The sequence below is a fragment of the Notolepis coatsorum genome (genome assembly GCF_963971535.1).
Source record: "Notolepis coatsorum genome assembly, chromosome: 4".
NCBI classification, from domain to species: Eukaryota; Metazoa; Chordata; class Actinopteri; order Aulopiformes; family Paralepididae; genus Notolepis; species Notolepis coatsorum.
In genome coordinates this window covers 85031025-85057572 of record NC_140168.1, presented here as the reverse complement: position 1 = coordinate 85057572, position 26548 = coordinate 85031025, and the positions used below count along the sequence as shown (strand labels likewise).

Below are 26548 nucleotides of genomic sequence, written 5' to 3'. Positions count from 1 at the left end.
TTTATCCACGAGAAAAGGAACACTGGATTAGCCACTAGGTCAAACACCAGAGGGGATTGTGAGGTCCATTTTAGAAAGACCACCTTGAGCAAAAAATGTCTATCGATAAAGGGAAGTGGAACATGGAACAGCCTTCCGGTCCCCTTAAGGGAATGTACCACCCTGTCCACCTTTAGGGGCCAACTCAGGAAATGGCTGTTAGACAGCCAAATATGCACTCATTAGGGATGTTAGCAGGGGCGGGGCTAGGGGGTGGCTACTTGGGCTCAAGCCCTGAATGTTTTCTGAAAAGCCCAGAATCTATTAAAAAATAATAATAATAATAATTTTTTTTTGACAATTAATCATTGTTACATGAAAATATGTTTGCACCAGATTTAGCAGAAGCTAATTTCCATCTGTAGTCTATCCAGCTGCTAACTGTATTTGAGTGAGTTAAGTCTTGGTGTTATGGTAGACTCAGACCTAAGCTTTAAATCACAATCAACAAGTTGACAAAAACATAATTCTTCCACCTTAGAAACATAGCTAAAATACGGCCATTTATAAATCAAAAGGACACTGAAAACCAGATCCATGCCTTTATCTCACGCCGACTCGACTACTGTAATGCACTCCTTACCGGCCTCCCGAAAAAATACGATGATAACTATTTGATTGCAATGCACTATTGCATTATTTTATTCTATTTTACTAACTATTTTATTGCACTGCACTATTTTACTTTGTATCAGTGATAATCAAACCGTAAACAAAGACACATATTAACACTTTCAGCGCCAGATGGCGCTGTTTACTGTTACTGTTGAAAGGCCAGCGCCTTTTAACATGGGGATAACGTGGCTGTGTTTGCAGGCCTAAAGCGATATTATATATTATAGCTATGGATCTAATAATATAGTCGATTGTCATTGAGTTTCTTCCGGTCAAGATGCAAAAAACAGATCATTTTCCCATACATACATTTCCGTTTTATACCGTCGTGAATATGAGTGTAGTTTCAGGGTGGTCTGGTGTCATTTCCAAAATGACAGACACCAAGCCACATCGTTTCAAATGGAGTGCAATAGTGGCCGCAAGGTGTTAGGCGGCGGTATTGGACTTTTGAGATCTCAGACCCATCCCCAGTGATAACACAGGCTGCCGGCATGTCTTTATGAATGGAAATATCGAATAAAAGAAACAACGATGAAAACCCGACTATACTCTGGTTTTCGGGGGTCCTGGCGCTCAACGTTCGGCGAGTTAACCCTAGATCTTAGATCCTAATATGAAAAACGATGTGATTTACTGCTATCTATTTTATGCTTTATGTCTGCACTTTATGCATTGCTCTTGATCTGCCAATGTTGTGCTCATTTTATACTGCTGTGAAGCACTTTGAGCTGCAATTCTTGTATGAAAGGTGCTATACAAACATTATATTGTGTATTATTATTATTATTATTATTATTATTATTATTATTATTATTATTATTATTATTATTATATATTATTATAGTTTGCTTCATTAATTAAAGGGTGTGAATTTAAGTGTTCTCTAGTGCCTTTTGTCCGCTTTAAGGTGGTGGTATAAGTTAAAGGTTGTGGTGTCGAAGTAAAAAAAAAAAATCCGTGCCCGCTTTCTCGGGCACCTATCTGGGCTAAGCCCCGGATCTCCTACAATCCTAAATCCGCCCCTGGATGTTAGTGATGTTGTACTGACTGAATGTCATGTTAGTGTGGTCATGTCAGTTTTTATGAATAAACGTTGTATGGTCCGTTTTGTGTTTGTTTTATGTTAGGACTATGGGTGGAAATTAGCCCTGTGCTATTCCCGGCATATTTACGTCCTTATCATGCTGTGATGTTATGCATACACTCATGTAAATGATGTTCATTAATTTGCATTGTCCTTAATAAACAAATCTTAATCTTAACATATAGATGTACAGAGGCGGTTAAGACTGGGAATGTGTTACAATGGACATTACCTCAGATCACGCCCTCTTTTCTTGATCCTCCAATCACAACTGTCGCTTTCAGGGAAGTGACAGTTGTGATTGGAGGATCAAGAAAAGAGGGCAGGTTTGAGGTAAGGACATTAGGGCCTGGCCAATTTAGAGGTGGTAAAGCCCATGCACAGATACATAAAAGACAAACAAATGCTGTCGATCCATTTTTTATTTTCTTATGTTTATTGAATTGTGTAACAAATACCCCGTTTTGTCTCTCCCACACTTGGTTCTTTGTATGAATCTCTGGCTGTCCAACGCGAACTGGGAGAGTCCAAAACCTTTTCTGGAGGGGAGATCCGGAATGTACCAAGTGTGGTATAGAGTACAGAGGGGGGTTTCATAATATAAAAAGGGAATAGACTTTTAAAGTGCCCTAAACACTATTTGGTGTTTGTAATTATAGGTCAGTATGGAATAAAATGGATCTATTTTGTACAAAGTCTGGAAATAATGTCTGTATTGCTTGATTGATTGTGTGTTGATTAGGGATGCCCCCCGGACCCCGGTTTTAAACGGGAACCGGTACTATATTAGAAAATACCGGAGTATTTATAAGCTCCGACGTCCTCGGTACTGCTATCGATACTCTAGAGAAATTATTATTATTATTATTATTATTATTTAAAAGTTGCTAACGATCTCTCCTCTCTCTGTCTCTGCACGAGAAGCGAGTCGCAGCGAGTCATTATTACACACTCCTCGCGAGTCGCGCTACACATACATACGGGTACTCCTTAATGAAAGCGCTGTCAATAGTATGCAGCTGCAGCACGTCAGACCGCAGCGCTTACAAGCCCCGCACATACAAGCCCCGCACACCTGATGTGCTGCAGCTGGAAGCATCTCAGCGCTGTCTCCGTGCTGACGCGCGCTGCACACAGACACAGACAGCTCTGCATGGACTGAGTCGTGATGGCGGATAGAGCGAAGCGTTCACAAGTGCAACAAAACATTTGCCAGTAGGGGTGGCAATACGAGCAATCTATCAAAACATTTGTTTGCAAAACACTATATTAGTTTGCAGAAATGCGCCGTATTCGACTGCCTTGCGCGCAGTGGTCCATCTGCATCCACTGCAGCCGGTAAGCCAAGATACGGAGTTTCCTAGGCTAATAACGAATTATTACAAATAGGCTAATAAACAAAATAATTGTTTAGCTACAAATACTACAATCTAAAAACTTTTTATAGATCGTCAAGCTGAGGTCAGCCACCAATGTGTCCCAGTGAGCCCACCACACATCCTCCCTCTACCTCCACCACCCAAAGTCCTTTCTCCCTAGCAGCTAGAGGAAAGATGACAGAGGATAGGGTGAACGAGTGTCACAGGGCTGTGACAAAGTTTGTTGTCAAAGGCCTGCACCCGTTCTCTACAGTGGAGTCCAAGGACTTTAGGTAACAACTAATCATTCAGTGTATATCGTTTTTTTTGTATACATAGTTGTCTAACTTGTCTGTTGTTGTTATAAGTTATTATTGAAGCAGCTATTCCCACCACTCCACACAAATTTACAATAATTCAATCATTTCTAATCTTTACTGTAGGGAGATGACCAATGCTCTCAACTGCAAATATAAAAATCATAAAAAAATTATCAAAAAGAACCGATAAGAGTATCGATAAAGTACCGAACCGTTAAGCAGTATCGATAGGAGTAGTAGTATCGATAAAATCCTAACGATACCCATCCCTAGTGTTGATTTTGGTTCGTCTCTGTAGGAGGAGCTTCCAACATAAAGCTTTGGACAGAAGCTGCTCTCAGGTTGGGAAGAGAGACACAGCTGTGCTCGAGATAGCAGAGCTAGTTCCCATAGCCAAGGGCCTAGTTTTTTTGTGATACAGTATTTAGTTTGTTTCAAACGTATTGTTGTAATTTTTTCTCTAATTTTCAAATTGCATTTCTTCGTATGGAAATTATTGTATATAGTTGTGCTGCATAATTTTCTTTTCCCACTGGTAAAAAAAAAGTATAAAATAAAAACACAACACCGTGTGATGACAACCTGCCTCAGACTCCCTTTTTCCACCACTTGGCCACATACAGTGGTGCTAGAAAGTATGTGTAATATTTCACACATTAAATCTTCATCTAAGATACATTTTCTGATAAAGCATGACGTGATTGAAGGAAAACACAAATAGTTTGAATATATTTGGATTACTTAAATGATTAAACATTAAATATCCTTGTGTGCCCTATGTGAACCCTTGGGACCCAGCAGTTGCTGGAAGCTATAGCTTCAACTAAACCTTTCCCAGACCTCTCCTAGAGTTGAATACTAGTCTCTTACATGTGCTTTGGTGGATTTTGGTTAGTTTTCATCATTGAACTCCCTCAATTCCCTGACATTTTAGGGATTCCTTGCATGAAGAACTCACTACAACTTCTACAGTATTTCAAAGTGTCCCAAAGGTCCCAGTGTCACCTCAGACCATCCATAATGCTACACATCTTCTCATTTAACCACCATTATGTTTGAATATTTAGGATTGTTGCCTTGCTTCATAACTCCTTTGGCATGGCATTGGCTACAGGTCATTTAGGTCAGTCATTCCTCTGTAGAATTTGAAAGTAAAAAAAATTAAATAGAATTCACTGATTTCTTCGTAGTGGCAAGGTCACCAGGACCAGAGGCAATAAAGCAGCCCACGGAAATGACACTCCCATCATCATGTATAATGATAGGTATGGCGTTATAATGGTGGATGACAATGACAAAAAATTAAAACTTCATGACTTAGAAATGAGATTGAATAGGTCTATTTTTTTTCGATTAATTGCCCAGCCCTACACCATACCTATCATTATGCATGGTGATGGGAGTGTCATCCACCATTATAACACCATACTTATCATACCAATCCGAAATATTCAAGCATATTCAAGCAGCGCGTGTCTGTCTGACGGCCCAATCTGCGGAGCGCACTGGAGTAGATAGAGAAACTATAGGAAATATAGAAATAGATAAATAGATATAGCGGATAGGCAGATGCGTTCGTTAGATACAATTAAATTCAATACTCTATGCCTTACTGGCACGCACTGCCAGCCAGTCTGTATGCGACGGATATATACACTTAAAATTTTGACGGAGAAAATAATCTCTCGATTCAGATACAATTTAACACAAACAGTTCCAAAGATATTTATTGTTTCTCTGCATATTTTCACACCGCCAAAAATGTACTGGGTCCATGTCCGTCGTCTCTTCTTCGGAATGGATTTTGTACCAGCTGTCAAAAAAAATAAAAAATCTTACAAGCATTGACTCGTGTTTATATGTCACGGGTCGAACAAACCTCAACGTTATTGCCATAAAATACAATGTATATTGTTTCTTTACCTTTCTGTGAATGTTTAGGAAAAAAACGCATCTCAATCCAGTGATCTTTTACGCAGCTGTCGCCATTATACAAAAGTAACTGTACTTACAGTAGATTTTATTCAGTCTTTGCTCCCCTCTACCGGCTGCCTGGGGTACTACATCCATATTTAATACTGGTATTCGAATAGAGGAGATCTTGGCCTTTCAAATGATGTATGACTTGACCCTATAAAGCAATTTATAGGCCTCAGCCTGGCATTTTATATTATATATTCATATTTCATATTGCATGTGTCCGGATGGCTAAATTCTGTACTGTATCTACAAAAAACCCTGTAAATGATCTGCCCTTTGTTCATTTGCTTAGATTTTTACTATACTTGATCTCAAGAAGTAGCTGGATGAGCTCAGTGGCATCTCTTAGCTTTTGGTTATTGTCAGCATGGTGTTATTCACCATCAAAAATAAAAAATAAATTTAACTAGGCTAATAATAATAATTTATATTCTCCTTTGGTTCATTACAATTTACTCCAGCATAGTAACATACACAATATTCCAGACACTGGGAATACATTCCCTGAGGTCCATAGATGTCCAGAGATACCAAGAACATGCAAATGGGCCCTGTAGAAGTGGAGCAATCTTCCATTTACTTGGGTATGTACTTTTAGGCACATTTTCTGAAAATATGGCTAGGGGTTAACAGGTTAACAAGGCGGGTTAGACGGTGGAGTCACATATAGTATATACAGCATGTACACTACAGTGCAGAGTGGGTATGTAAACAGGATTATATACAGATATATTTAAAAATAAATTATGATAACTTTTAAGCCTGTAAGATACAGCAAAACCACTGCACGGTTTACATAATTTCATTGGAAGTTGAATTGCTGATGATACAAGATTCCAATACTGCAACCCAGCTTTCAAGAGGATTTAAATACAAATACAATTAACCGCAGCCACGTACTCTCTAACCACACATAATCTATTCATTCAAGATCAATACCAAGTGTTGGCCAAAGAATAAAGTTGCAGTATCGACGTTTCATTACACCTCGAGAAATATATCGACATATCAATATCTCCCTGAGAGGCCATTATTGGCTGATAATACTGGACGCACCAATGCGGTCAGCCACTAATTACAATATAGATAATTTTTTTTGTGCTCATTTGGTATAGTGTTGCGTGTCGAGCGGTCAGAGTAGGTGAACTCTGTAGGTCTGGATGTGAGTATAAAATTAAGCAATAATATCAACCAATTTAAAGGTAGCTATAAACAAGCACTTATGGACACATAAGAGAGAGGAGCTTGAGCAGTAATGTGACTGCCTAATATATATATTTTTCTCATTTGGATATATAAAAAAAACTGTACTTTTATTGAATTTTTCATTATTTGTTATATTATTTTTATTTGCATTATATTATAATGTAAAATATTGTAAGGGGGCAGGGCTTGATACGTTTTTATTAAAAAAAGATTTACTTCCCCTGTCCCTTCTTGAACTGTATGGAAATAGTCTTTGACTAATTACCTTTTAGTTATTTTTTTTAACCCTTTCACTACCACACTACCAAAGGGTTAACTCTTTCCTGCGACAATACAGAAGGTTAACCCTTTCACTACCACACTAGATGGTTAACCCTTTCACAACCACACTACATAAGGTTAACCATTTCACTACCTACACTACTGTAGTGTGGTAGTGAAAGGGTTAAACTTGTTCTACGTTCGAGACGAATCAAAGATCAACTCAGAACTCACTCAGTATGTTGGGCGTCTCGGTGGGCGGCGGCGCACTGCCGGCGAGGCCAGCTGTGGAGGAGGGGTGGGCGGCAGAGCCGGAGGCGCTCCCTGCCTGCGAGGAGGAGGTGGTGGAGGACGAGGAGCCGTCCCCTGACCTGGAGGGGCGAGAGAGAGAGAGAGAGAGAGAGAGAGAGAGAGAGAGAGAGAGAGAGAGAGAGAGAGAGAGAGAGAGAGAGAGAGAGAGAGAGAGAGAGAGAGAGAGAGAGAGAGGGAGGGAGGGAGGGAGAGAGAGGGAGGGAGGGAGAGAGAGAGAGAGAGAGAGAGAGAGAGAGGGAGGGAGGGAGAAAGGGAAGGAGAGAGAGGGAGGGGGGGAGAGAGAGGAAGGGAGAGCGAGAGAGGGAGGGGGAGAGAGAGAGGGGGGTAAGAGAGAGAGGGGGGTAAGAGAGAGAGCGAGAGAGGGGGGAGAGGAAGGGAGAGCGAGGGGGGGGGGAGAGAGAGGGGGGGGAGAGAGAGAGAGGGAGAGAGAGCGAGAGGGCGAGAGATAAGATGGAGGAGCGAGGTTCAAGAGAGAGAGAGAGAGAGAGAGAGAGAGAGAGGGAGGGAGAGAGAGAGGGGGGAGAGAGAGGGAGGGGGGGAGAGAGAGGAAGGGAGAGCGAGAGGGAGGGGGAGAGAGAGAGGGGGTTAGAGAGAGAGCGAGAGAGAGAGCGAGAGAGAGCGAGAGAGAGGGAGGGGGGGGAGAGAGGAAGGGAGAGCGAGAGAGAGGGGGGGGAGAGAGAGGGAGAGAGAGCGAGAGGGTAAGAGCGAGAGAGAGAGCGAGAGATAAGATGGAGGAGCGAGGTTCAAACAGTACTGTCACCCGTCACCTGGAGAAAGCGTTGTGTTATCTCGGGGAAAAGGTCAACGTTCAGGACAGACTGATAAAGTCGCTCTGGGCTTCTTACATAGTGAACACGGCTGTAGTTAGGGCTGGGTTAAACAAAATCTATTGATTTCCCATTCTGAATCGATCTTCATTTGAATGAGCGATTGTCGATTCATAATCGCAAGATTCGCCACTCATCTGGCTCTGCAAATAGATCTAATCTGAATATCTCCACATATATAGCCTGATGACTGACAGTGCGCATAGTACAGTGCATGCTCCAAGTCAAACTGGATGACACATCTCTCTCAAATCCATTCTGAGAACGGAACGCAGTGCCCGCGACGCGGGTCTTGATTGATTGATTGATTGAAAATTGTGTTAACAGATTGCAGAATGGGTACAACAGTACAGCTCAATACACACAATTGTTAAGGGGATGGAGACCAGAGAAAGACTTTCGTCTTGTTTACATCAGGGTCCCCCATTTTCAATTCATCATAACATATATGACATACATGACAGATAGACAGTACTGCTACATCTATACATTTATGACATACCAGATTTACAAATACAGTACTGTTTGTGATACAAAAAGAGTTAAAAAAAATATATATAGTATATACATTTGATGTAGAAAGTAAAACTGTACATTGGAGGAGGTGGGGGGGGGGTTGGGTAGATGGGGGGACTGTACATTGGAGGTGGTTGGGTGGGTGGGGTGGGGGATGGGTAGGCGGGTGGGGGTAACTGTACATTGGATTATCGACGAAACCTACTTGGTCCAAGAAGAGGGTCTCGTGTATTATTGGGTTTAAGTCAGTTGTTTATTTATTTATGTTTTACTGTTTGCATACGAGGTGGTCCGCAAATGTTCTTGATAACAATCTAGTGGTCTGCATAAAACAGAAGTTTGGGAACCACTGATATAGACGATCTCTAAATATGCGTTCTATGCTACGTATACAGTACTGCATATCTGTATGTCATGTCATAATGTCATGATATATATCTGTATATCTGTATGTTGTGTATGTCATAAATGTCATTATGAATTGAAAATGGGGGACCCTGATGTAAACAAGACGATAGTCTTTCTCTGGTCTGCCTCCCCTTAACAATTGTGTGTATTGAGCTGTACTGTACCGTACCCATCTGCAATCTGTTAATAAAATTTTCAATCAATCAATCAATGGCCTGGGCGGCCAGAGCATAACTGTTCTAACAGCAATATATAATCCATTTCAGACAGAACGCACGCAATAAGTTATAATAATTATTATTATTGAAAAGTTGCAACATGTTAACACTTTCAGTGCCACGGACGACATATCTCGTTTTATCGTTTTATTTTTTTATTAGCGATCTGAATTCATATTTCATCAACCGAGTCTCCCATTGGTACAGCAACCCCTACAGGAGCTCAGATGGGAAAAAAGCGCCCCCTATTGTAACTGTAGGTCAGTCGATTAGCCTGACCTGGGATCTGTAGATCTGTAGAGGTGGAGCCAACAGGCTCCACTGTGCTGGCAAGCCGTCTGATGAACATGGAAGTGATCGCGAGTTGGAATGCAGCGTGAAATATATATTTACAGCAGCCAATAATCAATCAATAAGCGTGATCGATATTTGGAATGACGATCAGGAATTGGAATAATCTTTTTGGAGAACATCTGATCTAAGGTAAGGAGTCTATGTTACCAGTCTTGGGGTAATCGGAGCTGTATTCACGGAGATTAGGCCTGCCGCGATAAGCAATAAATCGATTAATTGCCGCGATAATTAAAATGAATGCAATGATTTTGACGGGCGCGATTAATTGCTATTCGCGCGTTTGTTTTAATGAGGCGGAACAAGTGCCCCTTGTCAGTCACTGTCCGTGTTGGGAGGCGGGCCGCTGACGTTACTAGAGTACAGCACGGGAGCTCCGTGGGGCAACACCACATAGCTTAACTACATTTCTCAATAGTGTTGCTCCTTTTAACCAAGTAGCGTTATTTGTAGTGTAACGTTAGAATAACACAGAATAACGTTAATACAATTACATGCATCATTGTTTACAATGAACGGGTGGGGCTAGTCAAAGGACTGGAGACGGGGACAAGTTAAACATGAATTAATTTATTATAGCAGGTCGTTTTCGAGTCGTGCTGCAGTGCCTACGCACCACAGCTATTCTATTATAATACTGCTTTGACGCTTCCTCCTCATCGTTGATTGCCTGTAGTAGCTGCATCTAACGTTAGTAGCTAACGTTAAAACTAAAAAACACAACCGGACGAGACAAGTTGTCGGCTAGGATAATCACAACAATACTTCCGGTCCGGTCGGTGGGCTTCAAAATAAAAGTCTTAAACACCGGAAAAGACGGAGCGGTGGGCTTCAAAATAAAAGTTTTGGGAAATAAATGTCTCAAAAAAATGCTCTAACCGGTCGCAATAATATCGCTTATCGCGATATTTTCGGGGGCAATTAATCGCCCAGCAAAATGTGTTATCGTGGCAGGCCTAACGGAGATATATGCGTTTGCCCTATGTGTGTATGTGTGTGTGTGTGTCAGGGAACAAACTTAACTTTTTGACTTACCAGCCATTTGGCTGGTAGATTTTAAAAACTACTAGCCATCCAGATTTTTTACCAGCCAAAAATTATAAATAGCTTTTTAGTATATCGCCATGTGTTATTATTACTATATAATACTCTCGTATGCTATTTTCAATTAATATCATAAACAACATAATTTAATTGAGAAATGTTTTTGTCTTGGTGATCATGCATTCCACTGGGTAGGCTTTACAACCATAAATAATTAGCTGAAAGTGAAAGCCGACACACCTATATGAACATGCTGGACTAACGTTATAAAAAAAACACAATAAACTTACTGGCACATCCAGGCGAAGTCCCTGTATGGTCTTGATTTTTTCGCTATAGCGTGGGCGTTACGGAATAGTATCCGCATTTTAGCCAGAGTCGACTCTGACAGCTTGGTCAACAGTCGTACAGTCGGAGCAGCCAGGAGCGGAGTAGACTGTGCTTTGTATCTAACAGAGCAGTCCCTGTGACAGCGTGACGTCTCGTGGCTTTTGATGGCTTCCAGTTTCATCACCGACGTCCCGATGACAAATGAAATTCGTTTTCTTTTATCCGTTGCTTTGGCACGACATGGTATACAAAACATTACCCCCCCCCCCTCAAATTTAAGCCAAGCTGGTGGTAGCAACGGACTCGTCAACGTTAATGTTGTCGCCTGTTTTTCTTAATTTTGAGGGGGGACCCGGGGGAGCTACTCCGGGAATATGCCTCCACATATTTGGTCAAATCAAATGCAAAATTAAATATCAGAGCACAATCAAAAACGCGATTGCAGGTTTTTTTTTGTAGGCTAAAGAACGGATGAAGACAGATCTCATGTGCGTCTCATGTTACAAACTTGATCTCGTGAGCAGAGCGCATCTCACACACACACACAGTTTCACTTTCGTTTCAACTCACCACGCCCGCATCCAATAGGGTCCAGCTGCAGCCCCGGAGATTGTTCCAGATTGGGCAACTTCCACCCGCTCCCACGACATTTCTCTCGCTCAGCTGGAGGCTACTCCCTGCATCATATTAATGCCGACTCATGCAGTGGATTTTGTTGGCCGCCAGATGGCGCCCAGGCCTTAATTTATGACGGCCAAACATTAAATCTACACGCCTGTGGCGCTGGGCGTGTAACTATTTTGTACCCTGTGTGTGATCTTGAGGAAACGAGAGAATAGATTTCTCAGCTTGCGTCTATAGCGTGCATACTGCATAAGTAGGGATGCACCGAATGGGAAATTCTTGGCCGAAACCGATACCGAAAATAGGAAACAGTTGGCCGAAAACAGAATGCCGAAAGGCCGAAAATGATTAATATAAATATATATATATATATATATTTTTTTTAAGCTACCTGATTATGGCAAAAGACATGATTATGGCTAAACTTAACTTAAATAATATTAATAATCACTATTATGGGCCCATAAAACATTTATTCAGCACTTTTGAATGCATACATTAATTCCAGACTGTTAAGACTAAAAGACTACAACGATTGATGACGACTTCCTGTCCTCGCATTTCTATTTCCGGTTTAACGATACATTTTCAACAACAGATTGCTGCTAATTAAACACTTCATTTAAACGGAGTAACGTTAACGTTATGTCGAGTTCATACGTGTAGTGTAGTATGAACTCGTCATAACGTTAACATTACTCAGTGTCCACTGTTGCTGCCACCGTTGCGTCGCAGATGGATGGTACATTGTTAGCTCCGTAGCTAATCCGCTCCTAGACTACTGATAGCAGTACCGTTAACGTCGGAGCTGATCAATACTCCGGTTTTTTCTAATTTAGTTTAGAACCGGGTTTCGGGGGGCATCCCTACTCTCAAGAGGAGTTAGTTATCACAGGCTGTAGAATGCAGGAATAGCTGCTCACGTTACATGTTGCGCATGCTACCGGTATGTCTGTAGTCGCGTTTTGATGACGTCATCACAACAACACGTTAATAACTTTCGGTCATATATTTTCGGTGCTAAAACCCTTTCGGCCGAAAGCCGAAAGAGCCGTTTTAACCATTTTCGGCCGATAATTTTCGGTAGACGAATTTTCGGTGCATCCCTATGCATAAGTACACATATACTATCGATAATCTAGCGTTTATTTAAAAACGATTCATAAAAGGGCGGTTAGGTGGCCGAGCGGAGATTGCGTTCGTCACCAGCCCCGGAGCTGTGAGCTGGATTCGCCTGTTCGAATCCAGCTCACAGCTCCGGGGTTGTCACCAGCTTGGCTGGCCGTCTGCACTAATACAATTGGCTGTATTAGAGGGTGGGAGAAGCTGGCGGGGTGGGTCCGGGTCGTTGTAAACAGCGACTCCTACAGTTCGGTCGGGGCGCCTGCTAAGCGCGGATTGGACCTGCGGGGGATAGTGTGGTCCTCCCACACGCTACGCCCTCTCAATGAGAATCCGCGCTGCCAGGTGAAAAGAAGCGGTGATTGGCTGGACGTGTGTCGGAGGAAGCACGTGGTAGCCTCCACTCTCCCAGATGATCTGACTGTGGGGGGTAAGTGCGCAGCGACCAGGAAGGGACTGGGAATTGGCATACGACTAACATTGGGATGGGAGAAAATCGGAGGAAAAATGGAGGGGGAAAAAGACCACAAAAAAAAAACGATTCACAAATAGGCCGACAAATGACAACGTGTCTAGTGTATTCGAGAATATTCCAATAAATGCCGTTTATGAGGGAATCTTTCTATCTTCCCGGAAATTTTCGAGAGAACAATAGCTTTTCGAAATGCTATAAAAAGGATATGAACCGATTAAAAAAACAATCCGTTTCAATAGGCCTGCCACGATAACACATTTTGCTGGGCGATTAATTGCCCCCGAAAATATCGCGATAAGGCGATATTATTGCGACCGGTTAGAGAATTTTTTTGAGAAATTTATTTCCCAAAACTTTTATTTTGAAGCCCACCGCTCCGTCTTTTCCGGTTTAAGACTTTTATTTTGAAGCCCACCGACCGGACCGGAAGTATTGTTGTGATTATCCTAGCCGACAACTTGTCTCGTCCGGTTGTGTTTTTTAGTTTTAACGTTAGCTACTAACGTTAGATGCAGCTACTACAGGCAATCAACGATGAGGAGGAAGCGTCAAAGCAGTATATAATAGAATAGCTGTGGTGCGTAGGCACTGCAGCACGACTCGAAAACGACCCGTTATAATAAATTAATTCATGTTTAACTTGTCCCCGTCTCCAGTGCTTTGACTAGCCCCACCCGTTCATTGTAAACAATGATGCATGTAATTGTATTAACGTTATTCTGTGTTATTCTAACGTTACACTACAAATAACGCTACTTGGTTAAAAGGAGCAACACTATTGAGAAATGTAGTTAAGCTATATGTGGCGTTGCTACTGCCCCACGGTCACGGAGCTCCCGTGCTGTGCTCTGTAGTAACGCCAGCGGCCCCCCACATGGAGAGAGACTGCAAGGGGCACTGGTTCCGCCTCATTAAAACAAACGCGCAAATAGCAATTAATCGCGCCCGTCAAAATCATTGCATTCATTTTAATTATCGCGGCAATTAATCGATTTATTGCTTATCGCGGCAGGCCTACGTTTCGACAATGTTGACTGCAAACAAGTAATTGATAAGCGACGGGCAGATTAGACACATAGCCATAATTTAAAACATAGATTAGGCGTTTTTAACGCTAACATTGAAGTTGGTGGTGGCATTCAACGGGGTAAATCAACGTTAATCAAAGGCACTGAAAGTGTTAAGAGGGTTCCTTGAACCATTGAATCGGATCGAATTGGAAATCAAATCGAAAACTTGTGAATCGGAATCGAATCGTGGCGATACCCAGCCCTAGCTGTAATGTGTGCAATTTGCAAATCAGTAGCGGAAACAGACAGAAAATAGCAAGTTCCCCCCCCCCTCACAGGAACAGTAGTCGGCTGTTAGGTGATATTTGTTCAGGAGTCTGCTGGTCTGGGCCTTGGGGCTGCGGTAAACGTTTGCCAGGCGGAATTTGCCATATTTCAGCCTATAATCATATTTGAATGGTATACTACCCTCAAGAAAAGAGGGCGGAGCTTGAGATAGGTCAATTGCCATGCCTAGTCAAGGAAACTATAAAAAGGAAGAGTCATCATCGTGTCACTGTGTGTGTAGCATGTGAACGCACAATTGTGGAAACTTTCAGTTCAAGCCGACATTGGAGTTGAATGGAATAATTTAAAACAAGTTATTACCTCGGATGTCAGAATCATCTGCAATTTGTTGCATTGTCAACTAGCTACCGTTTGATATATTGGTTGATGTATATTTCCTCAGGTAGCTTGTATATTTTGCTTCTCCATGCATCTCCCATAAGCTTCAATAGAACTGACACCAAGCGTGACGTGATGATGACCCTTTCCTTCTTTTACAGTTGTCTTGCCCCACAGTGGGGAAGCCCGCCTTACTTGTGTGCCGTCTTTATGACCAGGTGGACCGTCAGGCCGTCCTTGATGCCGTGTTGGCTCAGGCTGTCGCCGTCCTTCAGGATCTTCCCCGCGAAGATCAGAACCAACTGGTCCTGTTTGGCCTTGAACCGCCGCGAGATCTCCTCCTTAAACTGCAGACGGGAGAAGGAGAAGAAGGAATCGGGACGAGAGAAACGGGAGAGAGAGAGATAGAGACGATAAGACTACATTTTGAGAATAAATAAAAGGTTTGAAATGAGGTGAGCGAGCTGGTAGAAAGCTAGCGAGAGGCGTGAGAAAGAAAGCGCACAAGAGTGAGCGCACAAGAGAGAGAGAGAGAGAGAGAGAGAGAGAGAGAGAGAGAGAGAGAGAGAGAGAGAGAGGGAGAGAGAGAAGGAAAAAAGGAGGATAGCCTTACTGCACTGTCATCTCGTCTTGCTGGTATCGCAGTCCCAGTGTCTTAAAAGGTCCTTTCCTCCATTTTTTTTTACAGAATGAGATCATGTTAAATGATTACAGGCTTGTGCACCACTGCTAGATGTACAATAATTATCGTATTTGTACGATAAAAGCGGTTCACTCATTACAGGCATACAGGAAAAGCCTGTTGAGAACAGGAATCAGGACTGAAACAGAGGTATAGAGGCTGCTAGAATGAGAACAGGACTGAAACAGAGAGGCTGCTAGAATGAGAACAGGACTGAAACAGAGAGGTATAGAGGCTGCTATGAGAACAGGACTGAAACAGAGAGTCATAGGGCCTAACAAAATTAATAGTTGGTTTCAGGTTGGTTGTCAGTTTGGCCATGGGTAGGTAGGGAATTTATTTTATTTTATTTTTTTATTTTATTCTTTCCCACGGCGACTATGGATATGGATATGGATTTTTTTTTTAAACTCATAAAATATATTGGGTCGCGCCTAAATCGGCAGGGTCGGTCGGCAACCTGAAACCAACTATTAATTTTGTTAGGCCTAGAGGCTGCTAGAATGAGAGCAGGACTGAAACAGAGAGGCTGCTAGAATGAGAACAGGACTGAAACAGAGAGGTATAGAGGCTGCTAGAATGAGAACAGGACTGAAACAGATGTATAGAGGCTGCTAGAATGAGAACAGGACTGAAACAGAGAGGTATAGAGGCTGCTAGAATGAGAACAGGACTGACACAGAGAGGTATAGAGGCTGCTAGAATGAGAACAGGGCTGAAACAGATGTATAGAGATTGCTAGAATGAGAACAGGACTGAAACAGAGAGGTATAGAGGCTGCTATGAGAACAGGACTGAAACAGAGAGGCTGCTAGAATGAGAACAGGACAGAAACAGAGGTAGTCAGAGGCTGATATAATGAGAACAGGACTGAAACAGAGAGGTATAGAGGTTGCTAGAATGAGAACAGGACTGAAACAGAGAGGTATGCTGCTAGAATGAGAACAGGACTGAAACAGAGAGGTATAGAGGCTGCTAGAATGAGAACAGGACTGAAACAGAGAGGTATAGAGGCTGCTAGAATGAGAACAGGACTGAAACAGAGAGGTATAGAGGCTGCTAGAATGAGAACAGGACTGAAACAGAGAGGTGTAGATGCTGCTAGAATGAGAACAGGACTGAAGCAGAGAGGTATAAAGGCTGCTAGAATGAGAACAGGACTGAAACAGAGAGGTGTAGATGCTGCTAGAATGAGAACAGGACTGAAGCAGAGAGGTATAAAGGCTGCTAGAATGACAACAGGACTGAAGCAGAGAGGTATAAAGGCTGCTAGAATGCATAACCTGAGTGGGGTTTTTTTCAGCAAAAAACCTTCAGAGACATGTTTAGGGGACCTGAAAGACCTATATTAACTTGTTGAAAAGGACTAAAATATGTCTCATTTAAAAAGGCCTACTTTCGAATGGCACTTCTCATGTTCACAACCAGCACATGATATCATGGTACAGGATAACAAGCATCTGTACCGGACCACCGTGACACATTACCTGTTGCACTCCATCAAACAACAGCCCTGTGTTCAAAGCGAGTTGGGAAAGTAGGAGGAGTAAGAGCTCACCATGGTGGTGAGTGACGTATCAGTAAAAAGACGAAAGAGCCATAAGAGCTCACCATGGTGGTGACGTACATATCAGTACAGAGTCATAAGAGCTCATCATGGTGTAACAACCATTTTTGTCTCATTTGTTATTATTCAATTGTTGCAGTTTATCAAATAATTTTTATTTTTATTATATTGGCCACCCTGCCTTATAAATATCGGTATCAGTCATTGAACAAGCCATATCGTCGACCACTACTAATACAGAGCTGTGTGGTTCACACAGCAAACATACATACAGTATAAATGGGAGTTTAGGTGCCATTGCTAAGGGGCACTTTGGCAGTATTCAGTATTGGCACTATCAGTGCAGGGGATTTAACCAGCAAACATTGGACTACTAGGCAACGTCGCTAACCAACCTGCTCCATCACAAGTAAGGTTGGCTATTTCTTTCCCTTTGTACCCAATATCCTTTTGTACAAAACATCTGCAGGCCATTCTGATGTAAGCAGACATCACCCACATTTCAAATATGAAGTCAGGGAGCCACAAATCAGTGCTCAAACGTAAACAGATCGGTAGCCCCATCACCACAAATGTGAAATGAGAATGAAGAAGACATGTTTATTGTTCATTCTATAGCCAATTGACTGAGCTCTATTGATAATAGTATTATTACCATAAGGCAACAGGTGAATAGGAATTTGTATTGTACCCAGTATCCACTCTATTTTGTGACTGTAAAAAACTGTTGTTTATGTTTGTATTGTTTGTAAATGCAACAGTGGTCACTAGTAGGTAGGTACTAGCGGGCACTTCAATCTACAGATCAAACTCTTCAAGAATATTATGTGAATATAAGTGTCCCAGAAAGATCAATGACAGCAGAGAGAGAGAGAGAGAGAGAGAGAGAGAGAGAGAGAGAGAGAGAGAGAGAGAGAGAGAGAGAATGTTCTAGAGGAAGGAAGCCAGCATTAGCATGTTAGAGACAGCTCTGATCTTGTGCCTGTAGAAATATAACGCGGATAGATAGGCAGCACAGGTGTCAGATTCTAGGAGAGTTGTAGACAGAGGAGCAACTAAGCATCGCGTCTTACATCTATCATGCAGCCAAGCGAGGCAAGAGAGGGGAACTCGTGAGCTGACACAGTTGTTTGGCTAAATAAGCTACATGGTTAGCTCGGCTAGCACGCTGAGGAGTTAGCTGCCCGGTTAGCCCCCTGGCTAGTCGAGACATCTACTTGTTTAGCTATAACTGTTTGCTAAATTACTAAGACGTAACGGTTGATACGCGTGTAATACTACTTTCTTTATTAGCAAGCACGTTACAACTACATACATACACCACCATGTTAGCAAGTTATTGTAACGACTAATACTAAGCTAGCTAGCTAGCTAACAGGTTGGCCAGCTAGAGGAGTGGGCATGATGACGGTGTAGCGCCACACGCCAGGCTCGATAGTAGCGCAAATAATCAACGAACCTGGGTGACAGAAGCATCTTCCGAGATGGCGATCTCTTCCTTGTCTTTCGGTGTTTTCACCGTGACCTTAATAATAGTTTCCTCCGAAGCGACAGATGTATTATTGTTGTTATTATTAATAACAGGATCTGCGGCGCCGTTGTCAGCCATCTTCGCTCCTCCTCCGATGGAACAGCTAGGATTTTTTTTTGGCGTCAACTTCCGGGTCGTGAGAGGTCAAATTTACTGTGAGAAAAAGGCCAGATGTTTGATTGATTGATTGATTGAAAACTTTATTAACAGATTGCAGAATGGGTACAATACAGTACAGCTCAATACACACAATTGTTAAGGGGATGCAGACCAGAGAAAGACTTTCGTCTTGTTTACATCAGGGTCCCCCATTTTCAATTCATCAGGACATATATGACATACATGACATACAGATAGTCAGTACTGCTACATCTATACATTTATGACATACCAGATTTGCAAATACAGTACTGTTTGTGATACAGAAGGAGTCAAGAAAAGGGAGTATATACATTTGACGTAGAAACTGTACATTGGAGGAGGTTGGGTGGGGGGGGGGTTGGGTACATTGGGATATTGACAACCATACTGGGTAATTTACATTGGAGGTGGTTGGGGGGGGGGGGGCACACTGTATAAACAAGCAAAACTGTACATTGAGGGGGGGGGGGGGAGGAGACACTGTACAAACAAACAAAATTGTACATTGGACTATTGACAAAACCATACTAGGTAAATGACTGTACATTGGAGGGGGTTGGGTTAGGATATTTACAGGGGCCAGTGTTGAATTGCAGTCTCCCGTAGGTGTCCCTTGAGAGAGGTTTTGAAAGTGGGTAGTGATCCACATTCCTTTACAGCTTTGGGTAGGGCGTTCCACATTGATGTCTAATTGCGAAACGTGTTTAGTCCCTTATTTGAGCCGAATCTGGGTTTAACATGATTTGTGGAGCTCCCTCTGGTGTTGTGATCGTGGTATTCACTGACCTTTGGGAAGTATTTTGACATGTACATGGGTACCTTGGTCGTGTAGTGTATCTTGTAGACCAGGCCCATTGCAAGTTGCTGTACTCTGTCGTCTACTCTAAGCCATCCTAGGTTGTCAAAGTGGGCAGGGGTGAGGTGGGTTCTAGGAGTAAGGTCAAGCAGTAGTCTGACCAGTTTGTTTTGAGATGTTTGTAATTTTGTTTTTAGCGCCTTTGAGGTGCTTTGGTACCATGAGGTGCAAGCATAGTCGTAGTACCCCTGAATGAGTGCTCCTGCCAGAGTCTTCAGGGTATTCTTGTTTACCAGAGGAGATCCGGTACAAGAATCGAGTTCGTTGGTTGACTTTTTTTATTACATTGGATGTCTTGAATGAATGCGTTTATTTATTATTTCGAACATAAATTGAAAATAAATAATAATAAAAAAAACTAGACAATTCCGCGGGAAATTGTGAAAGTGTGGGTGTCAAAACGGTAGGCAAGGCACCTTGGTTGAGAAATGCAGACTTCAATCTATGTTGTTTAGTCTATCTGTTCAGTACTGTCTCAAGATGCACAATGAGATCTTCTTCGTCTTCTTCTTTAGAATTTCCGGCAGTGTAGACGCTATGAGATCTTCTTCTTCTTCTTCTTATTTGAATTTCCGGCAGTGTAGACGCATCGTGGCGTATTACTGCCCTCCGCAATTCTTTTTATGGGCTCTTCTTCTTCTCCTTCTTCTCCTTCTTCACCGTCTTTTTCTCCTTCTACTGGACCCCGTCATCAACTACATTGTCCATTGGAGTGCAGCTAATGCTGCTACTTCCTGTCTGAGCCCCCCTCCGCGGGACCCTCCTTGCCCCCTGCGATCTTATTCTGGGCTGCTTTGTCCCTCTCAGCCCCCTCAGCCAATTCGCTATACACCTCCTCCCAGCCCAGACCTTCCAATCCCAGATGTTGAACCGCTATCCTAACAATCATCTTCACCATTGCTGTTTTACCCTTAGCCTCTGCCATACCAGTAACTACCCCTGCCACGAAGGCCACAATACCTAATTTCTCCTCCCTTCCCCTCTCTCTTTCCACCTGCTCTACCCTCTCTGCCACATGCCCTCCTTCCACCCCCTGCACCCTTTCTTGACTGCCCTGTCCTACCCTGCTAACCGCCTCAGCATACGACAACTTACCCTCCTTTCTCACTCTCCGAACCGCGACCTCCTTCTTCATCACCTCACACCCCCTAAACGCTACACTATGCTCCCCACCACAACTACAGCACTTCGGCTTCACTCCCTCTCCACACTTCCCATATTCATGTTCCCCGCCACACCTAGCGCACCTCAGCCCCTTCCTACACGTGGTAGCTATATGGCCAAACTCCTGGCACCTATAGCACCTAAGAGGATTCTGGACAAATGCCCTAACCCTATACATCCTACGCCCTACAAACACCTCCCTAGGAACAACCCCACCCTCAAACGTAATCACTACCGTCTCCGTCACTGCCCTCTCTGCTCCCCTCTTCATCCTTTCTGCACTCTTAACTATGCCATTACGCCCGTTCTCCTTTAGCTTTTCCACCAGCTGCTCTACTGTAACCTCGACCGGTACCCCAGCTATCACCCCCTTACATCCCCCCTCCCCTACTCTCGCCACCCTACTTATACCCACCCCACCAATGCTCCCCATCTTCCTAGAGAGAATTGTTGAATATATATAGAACACAAATGTTCTAGATTGTTCTATTATGACATCATACTGTGACATCACAAATGTTCTAGAATGTTCTATTATGACATACTGTGACATCACAAATGTACTATTATGACGTCATACTGTGACATCACAATGGAACATGTTTGAGTTCCATTTGAATAATATAAATAATGTTTGGTAAGGCTGTCCCACGAAGCCTGTTTTTGGGATTCGAACTTCGTCAGGGTTCTTCGAACGGACGTTCGAACCTTCGTTTTTAATAAAAAAATTGAAATAAAAAAAATAGACAAATAGACAAAAAATAGACAATTCCGCACGGGGAAATTGTTGTGAAAGTGTGGGTGATGCCTGTGCACCGCCAGCCAACGGGAGAGGGTCTGTATTGTCTCTATGACAAACGGTTCAAAACATACAAAAAGGGGGCGCGGCCTAAGGATGTGGTCAATATAGACCAATGAAAGAGGATATCCCTACTGAGTACAATGGTACAACCCGCAAGTCTCTACGACAAACGGTTCAATTTAGAGGAGAGTCTAACTTCAAGAAACAGGCTGTTCATTCAACAATGTATGTATATTTCAGTTTGTGGAGTGAATATGAGTTGCATAAGATAATAGAGTGTGAAGGTATACTGAATACTGTCTATCTGTATGTCATGTATGTCATTATATGTTATGATGAATTGAAAATGGGGGACCCTGATGTAAACAAGATGAAAGTCTTTCTCTGGTCTGCATCCCCTTAACAATTGTGTGTATTGAGTCGTACTGTATTGTACCCATTCTGCAATCTGTTAATAAAGTTTTCAATCAATCAATCAATCAATCAAGGGGGTAGGAATACATACGTTTACACTTCATCCTCGGATCCTCCTACTCCTGCTTGTTTGTTTTTTAATCTGTTTATTACTTGTTTTTTATTATTATTTATTTTCAATTTATGTTCGAAATAAATAACGCATTCATTCAAGATATTGTGTGAGCAAAAGTATAGTTAATTGACTCATACAGTATGTACATCCTCTGGCCTTGCGCAGATCTCACAGCTGTGCCCGCACAGTGCAATACTCCATTGCCATTGGCAATTCAGCCATTTGGTGGGTGGCGCTGCTGAGCGGCCCTCACAGCGCGGCCGTCAGAGCACGGCCCTGAGAGCGTCGCTGGCTCTGCAGCTCTGCAGCTGCATGCTTCTCGAGAAACACGGTCATGATTTCTGAAGCATTTTTTAATTTTTTATTATTTATGATTTGATGAAATCCTTTTGCGAATTTTGTACAATTGGTTCTGCCACACATGTCACTCTTGGGAACTTCAACATTTTGGGAAATTAGCTTATTTAACATCTTCCCTGGAGTTAGACAAGAAGATACATACATTTTTTGTCTCTGTGCGTGCATTTTAGCTTTGGGAATAGATGCTCCGTTAGCATAGCTTAGCTTCATCACTGGAAGTGGGGGAGGGTTAGAGCCTTACAGTGCCTTACAGTGTATTGCAAGGTCTGACATTGACCAAACTTGATATGCATGACCTTGGTGGGCTCTAGGTCAACTCCTGAAAAGGGGGTCAATGTCAGACTTTGCCATCAAAAGTTAGGCGGCTAATAACCCTTGCCATAATTTCAGTGCGCCCCTAACTTTTGATTGCAAGGTCTGACATTGACCCCCTTTTCAGGAGTTGACCTAGAGCCCACCAAGGTCATGCATATCAAGTTTGGTCAATGTCAGACCTTGCAATACACTGTAAGGCACTGTAAGGCTCTAACCCTCCCCCACTTCCAGTGATGAAGCTAAGCTATTTACATTTACATTTAGTCATTTAGCTGACGCTTTTATCCAAAGCGACTTACAAGTTCTGTACGACAAGCCATCAGGAAGGGCACAACTCTATCAGCTGAGCAACAATGTTCATAAAAGTGTTGAGTGCTACAGTGTAGGTTAGTTTATTAGGACAAGTGCATGACAGTACGGTTAGTTAGGGTTAGATTTTTTTTTTTTCTTTTTTTTTAAATTCAGATAATGGTTGAAGAAGTGCGTCTTTAGTCGACGGCGAAAGATTGGACGTGATTCGGCTGTCCTAACTGGGGTGGGTAGTTCATTCCACCATTGTGGGGCAAGGACTGAGAATAGGCGACTTCTCTTTGATGACCCTCCCGGAGCTTGGATAGGAGTAGGTCTGAGGCGGCCAGAAGATGCAGAGCGTAGGGGTCTTGAGGGTGTGTAGTTAGAGACCATTGACCGGAGGTAGGCGGGAGCGGTTCCCTTTGCCGCACGGTATGCTAGGTCGAGGGCCTTGAAGCGGATTCGTGCAGCAATGGGGAGCCAGTGCAGGTCCCTAAGAAGTGGGGTGACATGGGCCGACTTCGGTAGGTTTGAGATCAGGCGGGCCGCTGCGTTCTGAATGAGTTGAAGAGGCTTAGTGGCAGTGGCCGGGAGGCCAGCGAGCAGTGCATTGCAGTAGTCGAGGCGGGAGATGACTGTTGATTGGACGAGGAGTTGGGTGGCTTCTTTTGTCAGGAAGGGGCGTATCCTTCTGACGTTGCTCAGGAGGAATCGGCAGGTTCTGGTCGTCGCTGCGATGTGAGCAGAGAAGTTCAACTGGTCGTCGAGGACAACACCAAGGTTCTTGGCGGTCGGGGACGCAGTCACAGCTGCATTCTCGACTGTGATTGAAAGGTCGGTTAGGGGGGAGGATTTGGCCGGCAGGTGGAGCAATTCTGTTTTGCTTAGGTTCAGTTTGAGGTGGTTGGACGTCATCCAGGCTGAGATGTCGGACAGACAGGCCGAGATCCGCACAGAGACGTGGATATCTGAGGGAGGGAAGGAGAGGAAGAGTTGAGTATCGTCGGCATAACAATGGTAGGAGAAGCCATGAGACGTGATAATGTTACCCAGTGATTTAGTGTAGAGGGAGAAGAGAAGGGGTCCTAAAACCGAGCCCTGGGGGACACCCGTCCGCAGGGGGCGGGTGGCCGACAGGGTCCCTCTCCATGACACTTGGTAGGAGCGGTCATTGAGGTATGATGACAGCCATGTCAGCGCAGAGCCAGCCACTCCCATTCCTGCGAGGGCCGCAAGGAGGATCTGGTGGTTGACTGTGTCGAAGGCTGCAGATAGATCTAGGAGAATCAGGACAGAGGAGAGGCCTTTCGCTTTTGCTAAGTGAAGTGCCTCTGTGACCGCAATGAGGGCTGTCTCTGTGGAGTGACCAGTCCTGAAGCCTGACTGATTAGGGTCTAGGAGGTCATTCTGTAAGAGATAAGTAGTAAGTTGGTTGGATACAGCACGTTCAAGTGTTTTAGAAAGGAAGGAGAGAAGAGAGACAGGACGGTAGTTGCCTATGACGGTAGGGTTCAGGGTTGGTTTTTTTATGAGCGGCGTGACTCTGGCTTGTTTTAGGGAGGTGGGGACCACCCCCGAGTTGAGTGAGGAGTTGATGGTTGCAGTTAGGAATGGGAGGATGTCTGGTGCTATGGTCTGGAGGAGTGGGGAGGGTAGCTGGTCCAGCTGGCAAGTAGTCGGACGGTTTGACGTTACCAGTGTCAGGGTCTCTGCTTCTGTAATGGGAGAGAAAGATGACAGAGTGAAGGATGAGGTTCTCGATTCAGCATTTGGAATGGGTGGGGGTTGGGAGAAGGAGCTGCGGATGTTCTCCACTTTTTCCTCAAAGAAGATCGCAAAGTCTTCGGCAGAGAAAGATGAGGGAGGGGGGGGTGGGGGGGGAGTGAGGAGGGAGGACATGGTAGCATGCAGTTTGCGAAGATTCTTGGCAGAGGCCTCGATCCTATGGTGGAAGAAAGAAGCTTTGGCATTAGTGATGGTTTTGGAGAATGTTAACAAGAGGTTGTGATATGTGTCGATGTCAGCAGTGAGGCGTGACTTTCTATACTTCCTTTCAGCTGCTCTCAGGACCTGTCTTTGTTCTCTCACTGGATCTGTCAGCCATGGACTGGGTGGGGAACGGCGGGCAGGTTTCTCAACGAGGGGACAGAGCTTGTCGAAGGAGGTTGCAAGGGCTGAAAGGAGGGTGGAGGTTGCCATCTCTGTGGAGAGAGCAGAGAAGGTGTCACTCAAAGGTAGAGCGGATAGTATGTCAGAGGAGAGGGTGGAGGGGGATAGGGAGCGTCTATTCCCAAAGCTAAAATGCACGCACAGAGACAAAAAAGGTATGTATCTTCTTGTCTAACTCCAGGGAAGATGTTAAATAAGCTAATTTCCCAAAATGTTGGAGTTTTCCTTTAAGCAAAGTTCATGTCTCAAATGATCACTACAAAACTACTAGCATTACTGGTTGCAATTGCTGGCTATTAATGAACTGATTATCCAGAAAACTTCAAATTTCAGTAGTGTATGTAGGCCTATTAGTAAGACCAAAATGGAATAAGTACATTTCATAAATATATTTGGCTGAATGGCCTAGAACTAAGTCCCTAGTTTTTTATTGTAACATTTCATGAGGCTGTGATTATCCTAGATTTCACAATAGCTCATTGACATTGTTCGGGAGTAGCTTCACTACATATAATTATCTCCATCAGGCGAAGTCAGGCGAAGTCTGGAGAGGATTATGCATTACAAAACTCTGATGGATGAAACTGGGCATACAGGCTGATATGCCAGGGATGTGGTCAACGACATGTATTTTATTTGAATATATGTCCATACCTATCCATTCAAATAGATTTGTATTCAGTATAAAGTTACACCTTTTGAACACAAGAGGGCGATATTACACAGGTTCGCTGCTCAGAGCCTCAGGGAATCAGCTCTGGCCCTTGTTTACAACATGGAAAACATATTTATATTGCCATTGCTATACCTATGCATTAAAACATTTATGTATTCCCATCATTGTCCATTTAAATTGCCCCCCCCCCCCACCATGCTTGGAATCTGTTTCTAATATGCTTTCTATGCTTCCTAACATCCTCCATATGGTTCCTAGCACCCTTATTATGCTTCCTAACATCCTTCATATGCTTCCTATCACCCTTCCTATGCTTCTTATCACCATTCCTAACATCCTTCCTATACTTCCTAACATCCTTCCTATGCTTCCTATCACCCTTCCTATGCTTACTAACATCATTCTTGTGCTTCCTAACATGCTTCCTATACTTCTATCACCCCTCTTATGCTTCCTAACATCCTTGTTAGGCTTCCTAATATGCTTCCTATCACCCTTCTTATGCTTCCTAACATCTTTCTTCTTGTGCTTCCTAACATTCAGATTTAGTTGGGGGCCTTAGGGCTATATGAGGCTAAGTTCATGCAAATTTGTGCAAAAGCACCAAATTTGGCCCAGATGTAGCTCAGACTATGTTCTAATGATTCAGACAGGGCGCCCGAGCCAGCGACCACCGGGGTCGCCCTGGTGGCCAAA

At 43.4% G+C, this 26548-nt stretch overlaps 1 protein-coding gene across 1 annotated transcript in view; it reads right to left on the bottom strand.

Annotated features, from left to right (window-relative positions):
* LOC311227084 (ubiquilin-4-like) overlaps window positions 1–18668 on the bottom strand; it is an 82273-nt gene extending 63605 nt beyond the window's left edge. The window contains exons 1-3 of the mRNA XM_084312611.1: window positions 18478–18668; window positions 14965–15116; window positions 7101–7237 (exon numbers count right to left, since the gene is read on the bottom strand). Coding sequence (XP_084168737.1) covers window positions 7101–7237; window positions 14965–15116; window positions 18478–18627 — 439 coding nt within the window. The 5' untranslated portion in view covers window positions 18628–18668. The remainder of the gene's footprint in view (window positions 1–7100; window positions 7238–14964; window positions 15117–18477) is intronic.
* Window positions 18669–26548: the final 7880 nt, after the last annotated feature.